Source organism: Halichoerus grypus, chromosome 15 (genome assembly GCF_964656455.1).
Source record: "Halichoerus grypus chromosome 15, mHalGry1.hap1.1, whole genome shotgun sequence".
Taxonomy (NCBI): Eukaryota; Metazoa; Chordata; class Mammalia; order Carnivora; family Phocidae; genus Halichoerus; species Halichoerus grypus.
The window spans coordinates 9,717,424-9,737,325 of NC_135726.1; the positions used below are offsets into that span (position 1 = coordinate 9,717,424).

The 19,902-nt window shown below is 45.7% G+C and overlaps 1 protein-coding gene across 1 annotated transcript in view; it reads right to left on the bottom strand.

Annotated features, from left to right (window-relative positions):
- The window catches only part of VAT1L (vesicle amine transport 1 like), a 138,873-nt gene that overhangs the window by 77,139 nt on the left and 41,832 nt on the right, over nt 1-19,902 (bottom strand). Inside the window, exon 4 of the mRNA XM_036070070.2 lies at nt 2,246-2,388. Coding sequence (XP_035925963.1) covers nt 2,246-2,388 — 143 coding nt within the window. The remainder of the gene's footprint in view (nt 1-2,245; nt 2,389-19,902) is intronic.

The window sequence follows — 19,902 nt, forward strand, 5'->3', positions numbered from 1 at the left end:
TAAAGATTTATTTATTTGACAGAGAGAGAGAGAGAGTGCGCACAAGCAGGGGAAGCAGCAGAATGAGAGGGAGAAGCAGGCTTCCCGCCGAGGTGGGAGCCTCATGCGGGGCTGGATCCCAGGACCCTGGGATCATGACCTGAGCTGAAGGCAGACGCTCAACTGACTGAGCCACCCAGGCGTCCCTCTTTCTGCTCTTCTGACATCAGCATGAATCACTGACTCGGGGCTAGAAGGGCAGCAGGTTGAGGACAGTGCAGTGATGAGGGAGGGGATGGAAAATTCTCCAGGGAAAATGGGGAAGGCAGGAGCTCTCTGGTTATGTACTGTCACTTACTTACTTACTTACTTATTTAAGATGTTATTAATTTATTTGAGAGAGAGAAAACACAAGCAGGAGAGGGACAGAGGGAGAGGGAGAAGCAGGCTCCCTGCTGAGCCGGGAGCCTGATGTGGGGCTTGATCCCAGGACCCTGGAATCACAACCTGAGCCACCCAGGTGCCGCTCACTATCACTCTTTTAGAAGAGTAGCCACCTCCTGACCCTCTTTGCCCATTGCTTCCCACATCCTACTACCTCCAGCTACTCTGGTCCTCTTTCAGATTCTTGAATTTACCAAGTCATTCCTGAGCCTGGACCTTAACACATGCTGTTCTGCCTGGTCAGAAATGCTGTCCCTATGGCCAGTTTCTCATCCTTTAATGTTCAACCCGAATCTCACTCTTTGATGGACTCTATGTCTGATCTCCCTGTCTGCATATGTTCACCAGCATCTTGCATTTCTCCACCAGAGCACATATCAAGAGTATAAATCAATATTATTTTTAAAATACTGTTTTTTGTCCCTCTTCCCCAACTAGACTCAAAGCTCCATGAAGGCAGTGACTCTCAAGGTGGTTTTTTTGGCCAGATCTTCTGCCCTAGCACAGCACCTGGCCCATCACAGACACCTGGTATTAAGTTGGTCAGGGTATGAATGAGGAACGAATGCTTGCAAAATTATCGTTTGAGGGATTAAAGGCAAAGCCTGCTGGAGGGACAATGGCAGTTCATTTTCCAGACCACAGTTCAAGAGATTCAAGTTATAAGAAGGAAGAGCTACATGAAGGTTAGGAAAGTAGGCAAAGGTCCATCCAGGAAGTCTTTAAAATATGCCTGCAATGTCTAGATATCTGAGAAACAGGTGCTGAACCTCTAATATCTAGTTTGGAAGCTCTTTTTTCACACCCCACTGGAAATATCGGGACAACCTTAAATTCTGTGCAAATCTCTACCTTTAAAATTTAAAAAAAAATCTGAAAATCCAGACCATCAGAAGACTCTCCTTTCCAAAAGACTCCCCAAATTTCACCTAATCTGGTCTAAATCTATCCCCTTCAACAACCAGATCTCCCATCCTCTAAGTCCTTCAATTTGGAGAAAGTTGTTTCTTGATTATGATGCTAGACGGACAACTGACTTTCTCTGTGTCGTACAATTTAGGGCCAGGAAATGAAGAGACCGAAACCACAGCTCTGAGACCTCTCTGAATCCCCTAAGGAGCTGGGAGTGGAGCGAGCCTGAGCATCAGCCCCCCCCCCCATTCTGAGCAGCAGCAAGGGTGTGACACACAAATCATCTCAAGGTAGCTGGGTTTCCCACCTGATTTCCCCTGTTGACACACACAGGGCCATAGTCAATAGCTTCAGGACCCCAGGTGGAGCATGGGTCAGGTTATAAACCCACGTTCCCCACCGTGGGTCTGCACCCACCAGCAACCTGATCTCCCTACCTGCAGCCTCCCACCTCCCAGTCCTCCTCTACACACCACGAGTGACTCTTCAAAACTCGAATCTGATCGTGTCACCACTTTGTTCCTTCAGCGGCTCTCAGTCACACCCAGGTTGGAGTCCACATTTCCTTGGTCTGTCATGTGAATGAATGAGAAATAAACTTCTCGATGTAAAGGTCGTATCACAGCCACTATCATAATCTAGCTTGGCAAGTTACTCAACTGCACTGTTCCTCAGTTTTATCCTCTCCAACTTGGGGGGGGAGGCTGTCATAATAGGGTTGCTGAGAATTAAATGAGCTCATCCACATCAAGTATTCAGCACAGAGCTAGTAATACTCGGCCCCCGATATATATTTACTATGATTGCTATTACTCTTATGATCATCAGCCCTCTCTAAATGAGTGCTACTGTTCTTTAAGAAAGAGAAGAGCAAGGACCAACCTGGTGCTCTTTAGAGCAAACACCTTACCTTTTCACTTCCTGCACATAGTCTGCATTTCTGTCAAAGAGGTGGGTCATGGAGTCTTTGATTGCTTCATGCTTGAAAGTAGAAGCTGTTCCAAAGACAGTCACATTGGGGATAGTGGAACACAGCTGAGCCACAGCTTGGCCCTGGAAGTGAAATGCAATAGACAAGTCACACAGGGGAGTTACCATCCAACAGCCAGTCTTGCTGGAGTAGAGTGGGGTTTCTCAACCTTACCATTATTGACCTTTCTTAGGCTGGATCAGTCTTTTTGTAGGGGGCTGAAGTGGGCATTGTAAGATGTTTAGCAGCAACTTTCACCTCTGACCTGCTAGGTGCAAGTAGCACCCCTCGGTTTTGATAACCCAAAATGTCTCCAGACATTTCAGAATGTCCCCTGGGGGACAAAGTCTCCCTTGGTTGATAACTACTGAAAAACCCCAGTACCAAGACTTAACTATTATTTTACCACACTGAACCTCAGGTTCCTCATCTATAAATTAGCAATAATGGTACCTACTCCATAGGGATCTTGGGAGATGTCTTAGCTTGGATCCCCCAGAAGCTGAGGCAAGGATTTGAGAGTAAATACTCTATCTGGAATATGACCACAGGAAATACCAGGGTATCGAGACAGAAAGAGAAGGCAGCCAATAAACGGTGTGCTATCAAGTCAACACCCACCATGGGTAAATGGAACTCAGTCCTTCTGAGGAATTCCCTGAACAGGTGTAGAATATACCTCAGAGTTATCCCCAAACACATGGTGAGGAGGCTGGAGGATTTATTCCCTAAATTTCCATCTGCTATCAGTGGAGAGTTGCTTCTGCAACAGTAACTCCTAGGTACATCTGGCTTGTTTTCATGGGCCAAGCACACTCCCACTGCCAGACTCGAAGCCCTAAGTATGCAACCTTCAGCAACATTGAATGCAGAGAAGATATGGTGACAGCATCTACTCTGGGGCATGTTAAATGAGGCAATGTGTAACACGGGCCAAGCACCTGGCCCCAAACACGATACTTAATATAAATTACTCAATAAATCTTAATCCTCTGTTCCCTTTTGTGGCTGAGATGTCCAGGCATATAAAGAAAAGGTGAATTCATGAGGTTTAAATATTGAATGGTCTAAGAGAAATCACAAACCCAGTTAGGAATGGGTGTTTTTTCCACATCCTTTCTCAGTATGGTCAGAAATGTAAGTCCTTGGACAAAATACTGTGATCATGTGAATTCAGAAACATTCCAGTAAAATCCAATTTGCTGCTAATGAAGGTGCATTCTAAAACCAAGTACTCTTTCCAGTCTTCTTTCTGCCATCTTAAGGAGGCAGAGATTATTCGACCAAAGTCAACTGTGATATTAACTTCTGCCTATCACTTCATTACATGTGTTCATGTTGGTGGACTAAATCAGGTTGGCAGGTCTATTTTTGGAAATGTTATTCTTCCTAACACTGGCAATGAAAGGCAACATTGACAGAATCCTCGAATGTCAGGGTTAGAAGATCATCCAATTACTCCCTCCCTATCATTGTTCCACAGATGAGGGAAAGGTGACTCAGAAAGGTTAAGTAGACCCAGTTCTTCAAAGGCACATCGAGAATCAAAGCAAGGACTCCTAACTTCTAGTTCTTGCCATTTTCCGTAATGCCATGCCATCTACTTATTTTGACATTTTAAGCTAAGCAGACTTTGAAGCTGCTGCCTAAAATAGACATGTTACCGACTTGGGGTCAACATTTCAGAACATGGGCATGAACCTAAGACTCCAGTCAGACTATCATTCTTTCTTCTAAGAATACCTTTGATGTTTGGTTAATTTTTTTTTATCACTTAATTTTAGAGAACAAAGAGGGGACTATCCTTCTTGATAAGTGGAAATATCAGCAACCAATGCAGCAATCCTCTAAAATCCAACAGGGCTTGAGCTAACCTCGTTTGTGCTGGGACGGGAGATGAGATCTAGTTCCAGTATCTGTGTGGACCCTCCTGCCTGCTGTCCGTAGGCCACCATGACATTTATCCACTCAACTACTTTCTCCAAATTCCTATTATGTAATGGTCACACGGTTCGATGGATGGATGCAGGAGTGTCAGAAATGAGTGACACACCTTACTCTCTATTCTCTGGTCCCAAGTCCCCCACCGAGCCTTAGATTTGTGTATTGAATGACAACCTTGATGCCGGTCTCTACCTGGCTATCCAAAAACAACACATCAAAGTCAACTCATCCAAAACATAACTCTTGGCTATCGCCAAACGAGTTATTCCTTATATTGCTTTGCTGGGGCCATTATAACAAAATACCACAGACCAGGGGGCTTACACAACAGAAATTTGTTTCACCATTCTGGAGGCTATAAGTCCAAAATCAAGGTGTTGGCAGGGTTGGTTCCTTCCAGTGGCTGTGAGGGAAGGGTCTGGTCCAGGCCTCTGTCCTTGGTTTGTAAATGGCTGTCTTCTCCCTAGGCCTCTTCACATGGTCCTCCCTCTATCCATCCCAGTGCTGTGTGACCCTCATTCCATGGTGTCCAACCTGTGTCCAAATTTCCTCTTCTTACAAGGATACTAGTCATATTGGATTAGGACCTACCCTCATTTAAACTTGATTATCTCTATAAAGACCCTACAGCCAGATGAGGGCACCTTCTGAGGTACTGGGGGTTAGGACTTCAACAAACGAATCAACAAACAAGATTCAACCCATAACATTCCTCTTACTGCATTTCCTGCCTCGGTGGATGAAGCTGAACCATTTACCTATCACTAGGCTAAAGACGGGAATCTGGGGGTCACCTGACTCTTCTTCCTCCTTCAGCTCCACATCTAGTTAGTGTATTGTTTCTACGCATATCTCTGTGACTATCACCTCTTAGTCTGGGTTGTTGAACTTCCTCACCTGGATGATGACAACACACTTCTGGCTGCCTGGCTGTTTCCAGGTGTACTTCACACCGTGGACAGATTGATTTTTCTCAAACACAACACTGAGCATCTCACTATTTGTCTCAAAGCTTCGCAGTGCCTACCATGGCTTTCAGAATGAAAAGCACACCCCTTTTTTTTACTTTAAAAATTTTAAAGATTTTTATTTATTTATTTGAAAAAGAGTGAAAGACAGCACGAATGGGGGGCGGGGCAGTGGGAGAAGCAGACTCCCCGCTGAGCTGGGAGCCCGATGCGGGACTCAATCCCAGGACCCTGGTACCATGACCTGAGCCGAAGGCAGATGCTTAACCTACTGAGCCACCCAGGCACCCCTGAAAAGCACACCCTTAAGTTTATCCCACAAGCTGGCGCTCTGGGATCTGACCCAGTCTACCTGAGAACGTGCTGTCCCTCCACTTTTCTAGTATCTGCTCCCTAACAGAACATGGCACTTGATCTACCACTGATTGACATTCTCCATGATCCCAGTGCTGTGCAAGCCTCATTCCATGGTGTTCTCAGAATGAACCTTTAACCTGACTCTGCTGAGGAGGAGACTGAGTTTTACAGAGGTTAACACCTGGTCCAAGGCCACTAGGCTAAGATGGCAGACCTTGATCTGCTGTACTCACCAGCTGAGCAAGCTTGAGTAACATATCGGTTCTTCTGTTCATTCATCTTAATATGCAGAATGTAAGGCTATCTATACTCTAAGGTTTTTGTGGGACTATTTGACATAATGCATCCAAGGTCTTAGATTCATTTACAACAGTGCATGCTCAGTATTTGCTGTTACTACTCCTATGAATACTATTATTATTTTTCTTGCTATTATGTCAGCAGTATCTGACAGTATGTCAGCAAATCTACTGTCCTGCTCTCCTGAAGGTATCACGCTATTTTAACATGGACACTAGTTCCTAACATGCTGTCCCCTACCTATCATGCCTGTCCTTCCACTTCTGCCTTCTAATCACAGCCATTCCCCCTTAGGCAACCCTTCTTCCAGAAATCCTTTCCAGGTAGGGTCGCTTGCCTCTTTTTGTGCCACCATAGACCTGTAGTTCCTTCCTCCAGGACAGCGGCCACCATGGCCTTCTGGGACTGCTGAGCGACCCATCTGTGAGTCCCGTGAGGCCAGCGACCATGACATATCAGGCTCTGTACCTCAGTGCCCAGGGCAGAGCCTGGCATATAACAGGTATTTGGTAACACTTGTCAAATGGATGCATGAGAAAGTATAGGAATGTGATGTAACTGGGGGGGGGGGCCCTCTCATCATTCTGCAGATTGCCATGTCCTTTAGCATTGCTGAGTAGGTGTAAAGCACAGATTCAATTAATGTATCGAGCATCCGACCTGAACAGAACTTTACCATTTCCATTTTCAAGGAAAAGATACCTGTGGTAGCAAAATGAGACAATATAAGTAACTGGGTTACTTAGGTATTTATATAATTATATAACATAATATATGAGTATTTTATATAATATAAAATACAGAAATATAGAAATATATAATATGTATAATTAGAATAATATAAAGTTAGTATTATATCGACCATTCTCTAACACCATACACAAAGATAAACTCAAAATGGATGAAAGACCTCAATGTGAGACAGGAATCCATCAAAATCCTAGAGGAGAACATAGGCAGTAACCTCTCTGACATCGGCCCCAGCAACTTCTTTCAAGATACCTCTCCAAAAGCTAGTGAGACAAAAGCGAAAATGAACTTTTGGGACTTCATCAAGATAAAAATCTTCTGCACAGCAAAAGAAACAGTCAACAAAACAAAGAGGCAACCCACAGAATGGGAGAAGATATTTGCAAATGACACTACAGATAAAGGGCTGGTATCCAAGATCTATAAAGAACTTCTCAAACTCAACACCCAAAAAACAATAAGTCAAAAATGGGCAGAAGAGGGGCGCCTGGGTGGCTCAGTCGTTAAGCGTCTGCCTTCGGCTCAGGTCATGATCTCGGGGTCCTGGGATCGAGCCCCGCATCGGGCTCCCTGCTCCGCGGGAAGCCTGCTTCTCCCTCTCCTGCTCCCCCTGCTTGTGTTCCCTCTCTCGCTGTGTCTCTCTGTCAAATAAATAAATAAAATCTTTAAAAAAAAAAAAAAATGGGCAGAAGATATCAAAAGACACTTCTCTGAAGAAGACATACAAATGGCTAACAGACACATGAAAAAATGTTCATCATCATTAGCCATCAGGGAAATTCAAATCAAAACCACATTGAGATACCACCTTACACAAGTTAGAATGGCAAAAATGGACAGGGAAAGAAACAACAAATGTTGGAGAGGTTGTGGAGAAAGGGGAACCCTCTTACACTGTTGATGGGAATGCAAGTTGGTACAGCCACTTTGGAAAACAGTGTGGAGGTTCCTCAAAAATTTAAAAATAGAGCTACCCTCTGACCCAGCAATTGCACTCCTGGGTATTTACCCCAAAGACACAGATGTAGTGAAAAGAAGGGCCATATGCACCCCAATGTTCATAGCAGCAATGTCCGCAATAGCCAAACTGTGGAAAGAGCCGAGATGCCCTTCAACAGATGAATGGATAAAGAAGATGTGGTCCATATATACAATGGAATATTACTCAGCCATCAGAAAGGATGAATACCCAACTTTTACATCAACATGGATGGGACTGGAGGAGATTATGCTAAGTGAAATAAGTCAAGCAGAGAAAGTCAATTATCATATGGTTTCACTTACTTGTGGAACATAAGGAATAGCATGGAGGACATTAGGAGAAGGAAGGGAAAAATGAAAAGGGGGAGGAAATCGGAGGGAGAGATGAACCATGAGAGACTATGGACTCTGAGAAACAAACAGGGTTTTGGGGGGTGGGGAGGGAGGATGGGTTAGTGTGGTGATGGGTATTAAGGAGGGCATGTACTGCATGGAGCACTGGGTGTTATACGAAAACAATGGATTGTGGATCACCACATCAAAAACTAATGATGTATTGTATGGTGACTAACATAACATAATAAAATTTAAAAAAAATTTTATGTATATATATATGTATAATCAGTATTATATAAGCATACATATATAAGTAGTAATATCTGATATTATAATATTCTACTTGTAATACATAATTAGTATAATATCACATAGTCATATATAATACATAATTAGCATAACATGCAAGTATTATATATAATATTACATCATAACTTGTATTATCATATAAATAATACTGGGTGGAAAAGCACATTCAGTGGACATTTGTTTGTAGCACCCCCTGCTTTGAGCTCTCTATTAACTCACTAAGGCAATGGGAGGCCCTTGCAAGATCCTCAATGATCTAAAGTAAATAATACTCAGCATTCTGAAGTGAAGCAGAATGTGTGCTTTCCCTCACACTTACAGAAAATCTGTACTCTCCCTTCTCCGACTCCCAAGGTGAGTGCCAGATCAGCATCTAATTTATCCCTGTTTCTCCCACGTGCCTAGAAAATAGCATGGGCTCAGTAAACATTTGTGGAAGATGGAATGAATTTTCAATAACAAGGATTTTGCAATTTACCTACAGACCCAGGACATAAAATGAACAAGACAATCCATTCTCCTAGCAACGGCAACAAATGGAGCTTTGCACATACTTGTTTTTAATTGATTTTCCTGTCCGTCTTTAGAATGTAAGACTCCTGCAGCGAGCCACTGCCACTCCTCCCTATGGCTAGCAAGACAGCGAGTACAGCAGCGGACGGCCCCTTTGCCTCTCCATATGCCACGTACTGTGCTTAAGTGCTTCGTTAAATCCTCAAACCACGTTTGGAGTAAATGCTTTTTTTTTCCCTTTTATACCTGAATGTGGAGATTCAGATGGGGAAAGGAACTTGTCCAAGGTAATATGGCTTGTAAGTGATACGACCGGGGGGTCAAACTCAGGTCTCCCTGACTCCAAAGCCACTCTGCTATTATTAGTCTTCTTATCCATCCAGCTAAGCACTCCGAGTTGCTGACATGGAACTGAAGTCTTAGAGAAAACCACGGGTCCTTGGCATCAATCTGGAAGGCTTCTCTGAGCCACTCTTAGAATAGCTCTGTCTCAGGTTCATGTGGGTCAACAGACCTCAGCCAGCTCAATCCTAATTCCAGGGCCATCAGGGTCCCCTCAAGTAGAACACAACAATGAGAAATCCAGGGACAGTAGTTACAAGGGAGCTGTTTGGGGTTACTGAAATCTGACTCTTATCAACAGACTGGTGGTTCAAAGCAAGATCCTACTCCAGAAAAGCCAGGCACAGCAGACAGATGATTCGAGGAGCAAATGCGTCTACATAAAAGGCTTAGTATACTGCCTTGTACATACTAAGCACTCAATAAATGGCAGTTTTTTGCTATCATTGCTCTGGGATTAGGACTGAGCTTGGTAGAAATTCTGGTTACCCCTTCAATGGGAATTTAGGATAGATGATCCTGTCAGTGCACTGAGATTTAGAAATCAGCATCAGAGACTCAACTAAGTAAGACACAAAGCATGGATGGCTTTCTCTATAACACAAATCACATCTTCCTCCTCAGACTTATTTCTCATCATATACCCAAAGTCTAGCTTTGGCCGTTTGGAAAAATGCTCAGTCTTTCCTACGTGTCATCCCTTTCTCACCACAGGACCGTTGCACAGGACTTTTCCCTGTCTTTTCTCCTGGCTGGTGTCTAGTCATCCTTCGAATCTTGGTCCCTCTGTTACTTCACTGAGTCATTCATTCCATCATTGGGACTATTTAATAAGTGCCTCTAACAGATTAGACATTGTGAGCAAGTTATATATGGTGCCTGTCATCTTGGAGCTCGCATTCTTGTAAAGACAACCATATTAATAAAATAAGTATAGAATTAAAAGTACAATTATACACCCAAACCAGGAGGCCGAGAACACCAGTTTCAAACACTGAACCACTGGGATAAGACCACATTTGTACACTACATTTTCCCAAATGTACAGAAAACGAGAGGCATGTACTAAAATGGACATGTGGGGGAAAGTATAGATAAAATGGAAACTACACTTGATCTCTATGTCCTCTTCAGTCCTAAGATTTCTAGCGCACACTGACCGGTTCTTCAAGTGCTAAAAAAAATCTTTCTGAAGAAGCATCTCAAAGAGAATGCAAGTTTGCTCATTACCCTAAGTCTGATGAAAAATGGAACTTTCTATTGCTAACTTGACCATTTCTGAAATCATTTTAAAAATAGGATTATGTTTATCTCTTCCAGAAGTTGTTTTCACTTTTAAACAGCTCACTTATGCAGAGTCAAAGAATGGAAAAGAATTAGCAAAGTGAGCTTGTGAAAGTACCGACAAGATTCCTAGGGTAAATGGTGAGGAGAGATTGTTTTCTTCCAAAGAATTGTCAGTTTCTCTTTTCATCTCCATCATTGCATAGAGGCACTTAGACTAAGAAAGCTAACTGAACGTTATCACAAAATCTCCTACATTGGATACCTGAGCCAGGCTTATGCTTTTCTTATGACAATATAGATTCCCACGTTGGGATTTAGACACAGGTTTAGGAACGTTTATTTTAGATCAGTGCTGTCATTCGCTGTTCAACAATTCAGTTGACTCAATTGTTCTAAGGGGAAGAAATTCGGATCCCACTGTGGGGGCTGATCCATGTGACTCTCCTTCAAAGGCAGCAAAGAATATGCTATGTTCTCACCGAGTACACTCTAAGAATCAGTCAGGTTCCTTTTTCTTTATCTTGTTTGCACTGCAAACCTGTTGTTCTGCCCACGACACTCCCTTTAACATTCATGTGCAGAGAATTCCAACAGCAAGGAGCCTCAGCGGCACCCGGCTGAAGGACAAGACAGAAGGAGGAGTCAGTTGCTCAAGACAGAAGTATGGAAACTTTTTTTTAATCCAAAAAAGCAGTAGACACATTCCAGGGAAGACGTGGTAGATAATATCTTTACTTCCTACTTTTATTTATTATATAGATCAGTGCTTCTCAGTAGCTGGTGCTGGAACCAACAGCACCAACATCATCTGCAGTCTTGAGAGAAGGTTCCACCGCCCCTCAGGGGTGCCTGGCAGGCTCAGTCGGTTAAGCGTCTGCCTTTGGCTCAGGTCGTGATCTTGGGGTCCTGGGATCGAGTCCCGTGTTGAGCTCCCTGCTCAGTGGGAAGTCTGTTTTTCCCTGTTCTTTTGCCCCTCCCCCCACTCCTGCTTGCTCACTCTCTCTCTCTCTCTCTCTAATAAATAAATAAAATCTTTAAAAAAATAAAAAAAACGAAGGCTCCCCTCCAGACCTACAGAATCAGAAACTCTGGGGGTGGGGCCTGAGAATCTGAATTTTAACAAGCCTTCCAGAAGATTCTGATGCAGCTCACGGTGAGAACCACTGATATATATCATCTTTAATGGCACTCACTCTACTCCACATGATTTGGATGCTGAGGCCCCCATGATGCTCAGAATATCTTAATATCAGATATTTTATTTAAAACCAAGTTGGGCCTTATTATTAATATAGATTTATAGTATTTATAATTCTAACGTGCAACCCTTGCTGAGGGTCCAGCACTCTATAAAGTTTCCCTTCTACCAGTTTGGTCAATGATGGCATCATAACAACCCCCTTTTCCTAGTTGGGGTTGACATCACAGCCTATGGGCTGCAATGTGGGATCCTGTAGATCAAGCATGACTAACACTGTGTCTGTGAGTCAGAGGTGCAAGAAGAGAAAATAATTCGCCATCCCCATTAGCAGGGTCTGAAGTTCTGGACGCTTGGAGAAATTCCGCCCCCCGCTCCGTGGGCCTCAGCTCTGCTGCTGAACATTCAGGTTTTCCAAGCCATTCACAGCCCTGCCCATCAGACGACTGCAAGGGTGAATATTTAAACCTTTTTCTCTGCTCATACTGCACTGAGCTCCTTCCAGAGGCACTCAGTTGAGACGCAGTAGGGCAGAGCGGTGAAGAGTGTAGGTTTATTTATTCAACCTCATCTGCTCGGAGTTCCCTGTATGCCAGGCAGGGTCTATATGCTCCACAAACACAGCTCATCTGATCTGTATGATGGTGTCCAAGAGGCTGAGGACTATTTCACCCGCATTTTCGAGATGAAAGAACTGAGGCACAGAGCAGTTATGTAAATGCCCAAAGTCACACAGTAATACCTGAGACAAGAACCGAACCCACAGTGTCTGGCTCCAGGACATTAGTGGGTCCAAAGGCTGAAGGGAGAGAAGGAACCATCTCTTACTGGCTAGTCAAGCCCTGCAGGCACTTTATACATCTCATTTTACCCTCCCAATGTCATAATCCCACCATGAAGACAGGCTCAGAAAGTCAGTACTAGCAACCAGAAATAATGGGATTTAGACCCACGCCTCCTTGTCACGAAGCCTCGGTTCTTTGTTCTTGACCACCAGTAGAGGGAATAGAGATGAGACACATCAGAGGTTGCAGAGCAAGCTAAAACTCCTGAGCCCCACACCTGATTCGGTCCTGGTGCGGCCACCTAACCTGGCTGAGCTTCAGATTCCTCTTCTGTAAATCAGGGATGACAAGGTCTATTTCACGAGGTCAAGTAAGTGTGGGACAAAGGAGACTACATAAGTGATACGATTCCCCAGGGTAGACCCAGAGCAAGTTCTCAATAATCAAGTTTTCCCCCATTGCCGTCCAAAGCCACCTCTTCCAGGAAGCCCTCCTGGGGATCCTCAGAAGGGGTTAATGTCTCCTGCTTTGCCCCCAAAGTCACACACATCACTACTCAACCATCTTTTACTCTGCTGTGATGATTCTTCTCTCCCTTCCCCTCCTCGCTCACCTCCTCCCTCTCCCTCCTCCTTGACCTCTGTCTCTCTCTCTTCCTTTTGAAAAAAATACCTCTTTTTGCATCTCCCACCAGGTGTCAGTTCCTTACAGGGAGGACCACATCTTATTGCCCTCTGTCTTGCACATTAAGCCCACTGCTTAGTTCTCAGTGACTGTGTGTTGAATGTAGGAAATAACAGTAAACAGAAGTTTGGAGAACAAATAGCAAAGGTCAGAGAGGACTCTCAAGGTCAGAGGGTGATCCAGGGCTGGGACTTGGGATATAAGCCCTTCTTTGCTTTATCCCTCGGTTGGATGTGGACAAAGTCTACTCTCCACCCAATTGGCATCAGAGATGGGGGGAAACTTATGTGCCTGCCAAGAGTAAATATTTTCTTGTTTTTTCTTTTCAACCATACACATGGAACAGGGAGAAAGGTAAGATGAGGGAGGGATAGAGAAAGAACGTTAGAGTCAAACAGGTGTGGCCATAGAAATCTATTTCTCGCAGAGCCACCAGCGCCTTATTACAATTGGGTCACAGCGTTGGTTCCTCCCAGCTCAGTGTCTTGCAGACGCTGGCCTGGCTTTGCCCCTCCCACCCATGCACACCGGCCAGTAGAGGCCTGCTTCTGAGAATCTGGTCACCTCTGGGGACAGGGGGATGTTGTGAAGGGATTTGGCAAGAATGACTCCCATGCCAGGCATGAGCCTAGCTCCCCACCTGATGCCTAAAGCCCTTGGTCTCAGCACAGCTGGGTTTCCTAAAGACCGTGCGTCACCAAGCAGGCAGCTTGGGGACTGAGGGTGGGAGGGAGGTGGCTTTCGCTTTTCCATAGTTCCTCCTAGGAGGTGGTCCCATGAACACAGGGTCCAACTGGGATGATGTACTGGTAGCAGCTCGGCCTTCTGCTCTGATTGAGAGGGAAGCCGGTCTGGTATCACATCATGGTGTTTGAGGGTCCAACGCCATGGTGCATTTTTGTTTGAGCAATAAGGAAGGGCAGCCGGGGCGCCTGGGTGGCTCAGTCGTTAAGCGTCTGCCTTCGGCTCAGGTCATGATCCCGGAGTCCTGGGATCGAGCCCCGCATCGGGCTCCCTGCTCTGCGGGAAGCCTGCTTCTCCCTCTCCCACTCCCCCTGCTTATGTTCCCTCTCTCGCTGTTGTCTCTGTCAAATAAATAAATAAAATCTTTAAAAAAAAAAAAAAAAAAAAAAAGGAAGGGCAGCCCCAAGACAGGGGTCGAGAGAGACGCAGAAGTAGGGCCTTAGGGAAATAGATTGTATGAGGTCCTCCCTTCCAAACAAGACCCGAAGTAGGCTGGCTCCAAAGGGAGCCCTGGACACACAGCAGCAGAAATGCTGAGTCCTGGGGCACCTGGGTGGCTCAGTTGGTTACGTGGCCGACTCTTGATTTCGGCTCAGGTCTTGATCTCAGGGTTGTGAGATCAAGCCCCGTGTCGGGCTCCATGCTAGGTGCAGAGCCTGCTTAAGACTCTCTCTCTCTCCCTCTTACCTCATCCCTCTCTCTAAAGAAAGAAAGGAAGGAGGGGAGGGGAATCCTGAGTCCTAACCCTCCTGCGATTTCAGCTTGAGTTGCTCATGTTAGCAGGAAGGGCCAGAGCACAGCATCTCCGAGGACCTACATGAAGCAGCTCAGCATACAGGCAGAGGAGAACAGGGACTTTAAAAAAACTTGGAGTGAGATTAAAAGAAAAAAGCTGTACATATTTAATATATACATCTTCCTGAATTTCATGTATACATCCCATGAAACTCTTCACAGTAAGCAGTGTTACCAACTTAACCATCACCTCTAAAATGTCCTCCTACCCTCTGTTCTTTTTTTGTGATAACATTTAACCGAAGATCTGCCTTCTTCACAAATGTTTAAGTATTCAGTGCAGTATTGTTAACCAGAGGCTCCCTGCTGGACAGGACACCGCTGGGACTCGTTCATCGCGAATAACTGAAACCACACACCCTTTGATACATCCCCACTCCACCTCCTCTAGCCCCTGGCAGCCACCATCCCACTCTCTGCCTCTGTGAACTTCAGATTCCTGATCTAAGTGGGATCATGTAGGATTCATTCTTCTGGCTGTGGCTCACTTCCCGTAGCATAACGTCCTCCAGGTTCATCCATCCTCCTCCTTTTTTAGGGCTGAATGATATTCTATTGTATGTCTGTACCACGTTTTGCTTATCCATTCATCTGTTGAAGGACATTTAGGTTGTTTCCATGTCTTTGTTATTGTAAATAATACTGCAGTGAACATAGGAGTGCAGACATCTCCCCGAGATCCCGATTTGAGTTCTTTTAGATGGATACCCAGAAGTGGAATTGCTGGATCATACAGCAGCTCTATTTTTAATTTTTTGAGGAGCCTCCATAGTGTTTTCCATAATAATGGTTGTACCAATTTGCATTCCTACCCACAGTGTACAAGGGTTCCTTTTCATCCACATCCTTGCCAACACTTATCTTTTTTTTTTTTTTTTTTTTGAGAATAGCCATCCTAGTACGGGGGCGGTGGTATCCCATTGTGGTTTTGATTTGCATTTCCCTGATGACAAGTGATGACGAGCACCCTTTGAGTGAGGCAGACCTGAATCTGAAACCCTGATGTACCACTGCTGGGCTGTGTGAGTTTGGACAGATACTTCATCTCTCTGAGCTGCAGTGGTCTCATCTATAAGATGGAGAATGAGCTAACTATGCAAAGTCTCATGGAGAATGAGCTAACTATGCAAAGGAGTGCAGACTCCTAAATGCTTAGGACAGGTTAGGGCCCTTCTGTTCTTCCCACACTAAAGATTGCTACATGCTATGTTACGGTCTTCAGCCTGCGAGTTCTAGGTTATACAGCTTCTTCGCAGGCCCTCTGGGATTTATGATTGTCAGCTGCAGGGCAGGTAGCTGGGTTGGAAGGGTTTGATTTATGGCCGCCACTCCCCACTCCCCTACCTCCTGGCAGGCCCAGCTGTGAGCTCTGGCAACTGGAATGTGGGCATCTATATTGTAAATTTTTCCAAATTTCCTGTAAATTACATGTTTTGGCATCTTAAAAAATCTTTCTGGCCAGGGAGACTGTCCTTCCCTGGGCTAGCCAATCTTAGAAATACAAAAAGGGCTCAGTTAGGAGCATGCCATCAATATGCAAACTGACCAGCCCAGAGCGAGACATCCTCTATCTGGTCCATATACCCCAGAAGGAAATATTCCTCTGCCTGGATCACCCCAGGGCCAGATACCAGGCAAATAGAGACCATCCCTATAGCCCAGACCCCACTGAAATTATTCACACTAGCCTAAGCTGCCCACACTGCTCTGCCTTGCTTTTCCACAGAAACCCCAATAAAGACCATTGCTTAAGTGCATCCACCGCTGCTGTCTTCTGCCTCCTGACCACCCTCCTGACCACCCTGGTGTCTTTCCCATGTGGTCCTGTGTGCCTCCATGTCTTTAGGACCTGTGAGTGTAATAAACGTTATTTCCCCCAGCCTCTCCTCTGTCTCCTCTTGTGGCCACATCTGACTGACCATCTAATAAAGGAATACAAAACAGCATCCCTCTTTTGTCCCAGGGGTTGAGTGTTTTTGTGCAGTGTACAACTTGCCCAACTGCACATGGTGACCTTACTACCCAGCCCTCATGGGGATCATATCAAGTCTTGTGTCTCTCATCAGTACCACTTTCCAACTGATGGAAACCACGGGTGGCCATAGGCCAACCCCTAGTTCATAGACTCCCACATTGCCTGAGACTTGGATTCCAGCAACCACGTGACAGGAATCCCAGCCAGGGAGCCAGTCCAGCCCACCAGATGGCAAAGTCTCCTTCATGGGGCTCTAAATCATGGTGGGGCAGAACCACTTCCAGGCTGGCTGCCTTCCACGCAGTGCATCTGGATAAATTTCCTGGATGATTACATTTGCATGGTGGGATGCCGGATTCACATTTCCAGCCAAATGACAATTTGTACCCACAGTTTGGAACTGTGGCTTTGATAAATGCATCTATTTCAACCAAAACCTTGTTAGGTAGAGTGATCATAGAATTTCTCATCTAAACTGGGATATTCTTTGAGAGTGAAGGGGGATACTATTATTACCTTTTCCCATCCAACAGGTATAAACTGGAAGTGTCCTAGGCAGATTGGGTCACCCTACCTATTCGAGCAGCCACCCTAATATTAAGTCAAGGAAAATCAAGGTAGCCAGAAGAGGAGAGCAAAGGTGTAGGCATCTGTGGGACTTGGACTTTGATCCTTGGATCTACCACTCATCACTTGAGGGACAGCGGCCCAATTATTCTGAACGGACAGCTTATCTTTAACATTGGGATAATGGTACCTACCTCACAGGGTTGACCCGAGTGTTAAGTAGTCATATAGAGAGAAAGCTCTGTACAGGGTCGAGTACAAAGCAGGGACTTAGGAAGTATAAGCTTGCGTGCCCCACTCCCCTCTTTGCCCATGGACTACATTGTCTGCACCCCAACTGCAGAGATTTGGGAAGATGAGGTGCCTCAGCGCTGAGCAGAAAGTAAGCATCCTCACTCGGATGATGGTTTCCACACCTCAGCAGTCTGCCTGCGTGCCTTTTCCTGAGTGTCCCTGTTCACTGAAGTCACCTCATTAACCAGGCCTCTGGACAGGAACAAGAGCCTGACCTTCTGATAGGGTCGACAGCTTCACCGGGAAGCATCTGCCCTGGGCATGAAATACCCAAACTCTCAAAGCACTGCTCTCCCCTGCCTGCCCTCGGAGATCATGCGTCGAGACTCTTTCTGCGGCTTCCCACCCCTTGGCTGAGGTTCTGAACCTGGCATTGCAGAGCCCATCCCGGCAGGGGGTGGCATCGGATGCCTCTGGATAAGAGCACGTTTAATCTTCGGGCCTGTGAGGAATCGAAGTGCACAGAAGCCGGTCTCCAGAGGGGAATTCCCACGGGGAAGTTTAGCCCTATCCGCCCACCGGCCGCTTTCTGCCTCTCCATCCTCAGACCCGCTCTCTCTAAAGAGCAGCTCACTTCCCAGTGCTTGGTCCTGCTGTTTCAAATCAACAGCACACTTTCAAAGTTAACTGACTTTCTTTGTAAATGCAATAAGTATAAAATTACTCCACGCTTGATATTGTGTATCAAGCCGTCTCTCTTGCTTACAGTGACACCACCAGGCCCAGCACTAGGTCTTTAATGGCCTCTGTCGGGACCCCACCTGTCTTTGCCTAGCACCAGGCACACACAAGGTGTCCATAAAAATGTAGGAATGAATGAATGCAAGAGAATCTCTTCACATTTTTTCCTTCTCTGGCACATCTCAGTAAGGCGGCATCCTGTTCCTTTCATGGTTTGCTTTTCACAGTCCCACCAGTTTTACGTTTATCTGTTGTACCATGCAGCGCATGAATCAGGGCGCTGTGCTCTGTGCATACTTAATTCGTGCCACACACTGCGCAGGGTTCTGGGAAAACTAGCAGCAGGCAGAAGGTTCTGGACACGGATTGCCTATAGAATAGCCCTGACTATACTTACCAGCCATCTGGAACTGGGTGAGTCACATGAGCTTTCAGAACATTAGCTTCCGCACATGTGCATGGTAACGGTGCCCACCCCTCGGTGGGTGTGAGGGTGACAGATGTGATCCCGTAAAGGGCTGGGCATCCTGCCTGCACCAGCCAGATTATGGTCGAGGACTTTGATTCCTCTTCCATTTCTCCAACAAAGTCTCTGACCAGGCAGTCACACACGGTGGGACAAGGAGGGAGGACCACGAAGAGCACTGAAAGCCTAGATTTGGAGTCTTCCAGACCTAAGGATGTTTTTGGTCCATGCCCTCCACCCACCCATCTGGTGCAGAAAGCCTGACTCTGCTCCCGCTATGTACTCCCAGGATGCAAACTGATGAGACAAGAGTGGAGAATGAATGGCCTCCCCAGTTAGCCCATTCTGTTTTGGGGCAATTCTATGGCTCTGAGGTTCTCATTTACATTGTGCTATGGGAAGCCTCCCTGTAGGTTTTGTTCCCAGGAGGCATGGCACACTAAACAATATACTTAGGGGGTCTCACAGCCTATATTACTACTCCGTTGATATTCCTAACATCATTCCTACATCCCGAATCCTTTTTTCCAGCCTGTGTCCAATCCCTCCAATTCTTGTCATTGGCAAACAGAACTATGTCCAGTGGACAATGGCCTGTAGGATGGAAATCCTCTGAAATGTGGCATGGTGGGACCATCTCCCTCCACTTGAGCATTGGCAGTTCTAGATATTTCTGTGTTCACAGCCTACTTTCATATAACAGAACTTGAATAGGTCAAAAAGATGAGAAGAGCACCAAAAAAAGTAGGGAGAAATTCCGTTGCTGCTCACAATCACAGTGTAGCAATATCTCACGGTCTCTGCTAAGGCCGCAGCGTCATCCTACGGTCTCCTGGTTTCGCCACCCGATTTTAGAACTGCTGAGTAGCTGATCAGGCTCTCTTTCCATGTCCGCATAAGACGAATGTCTTGCATGGCCCCGTAAATAGGTATTCTTCTTTAGGCAGCTGCATCATTTAACCTTCTCGTTTTACACACGGCGAGTAGTATCACGTGATCTGCTGCATTTTCGAGCTCTCTCAAGTCCACACTCTGGTGGGCAGGCACGCTGTTCATCCTCAGTTATAGTAAGGATGCACATGGGTCCATTATTGCCAAGCTTCTGTGCACCGCTGCTACGGTATGAGAGCGACCCAATTCGAAGACCACAGGTTTGTATGTCAGAAGCATGGGGGACAGAGGGAGGGGGGCACGGTTTGGCTTTTGGCCCCATTCCCCCCGTCACACACCCACTGCTTTTGGCCACTAAATATGTCTAGGTTGCAGTCAGCAAAGGAGCTGAAGGTGAACCACTCCCAGTTTCCAAGTTTCCTGTCAGCTT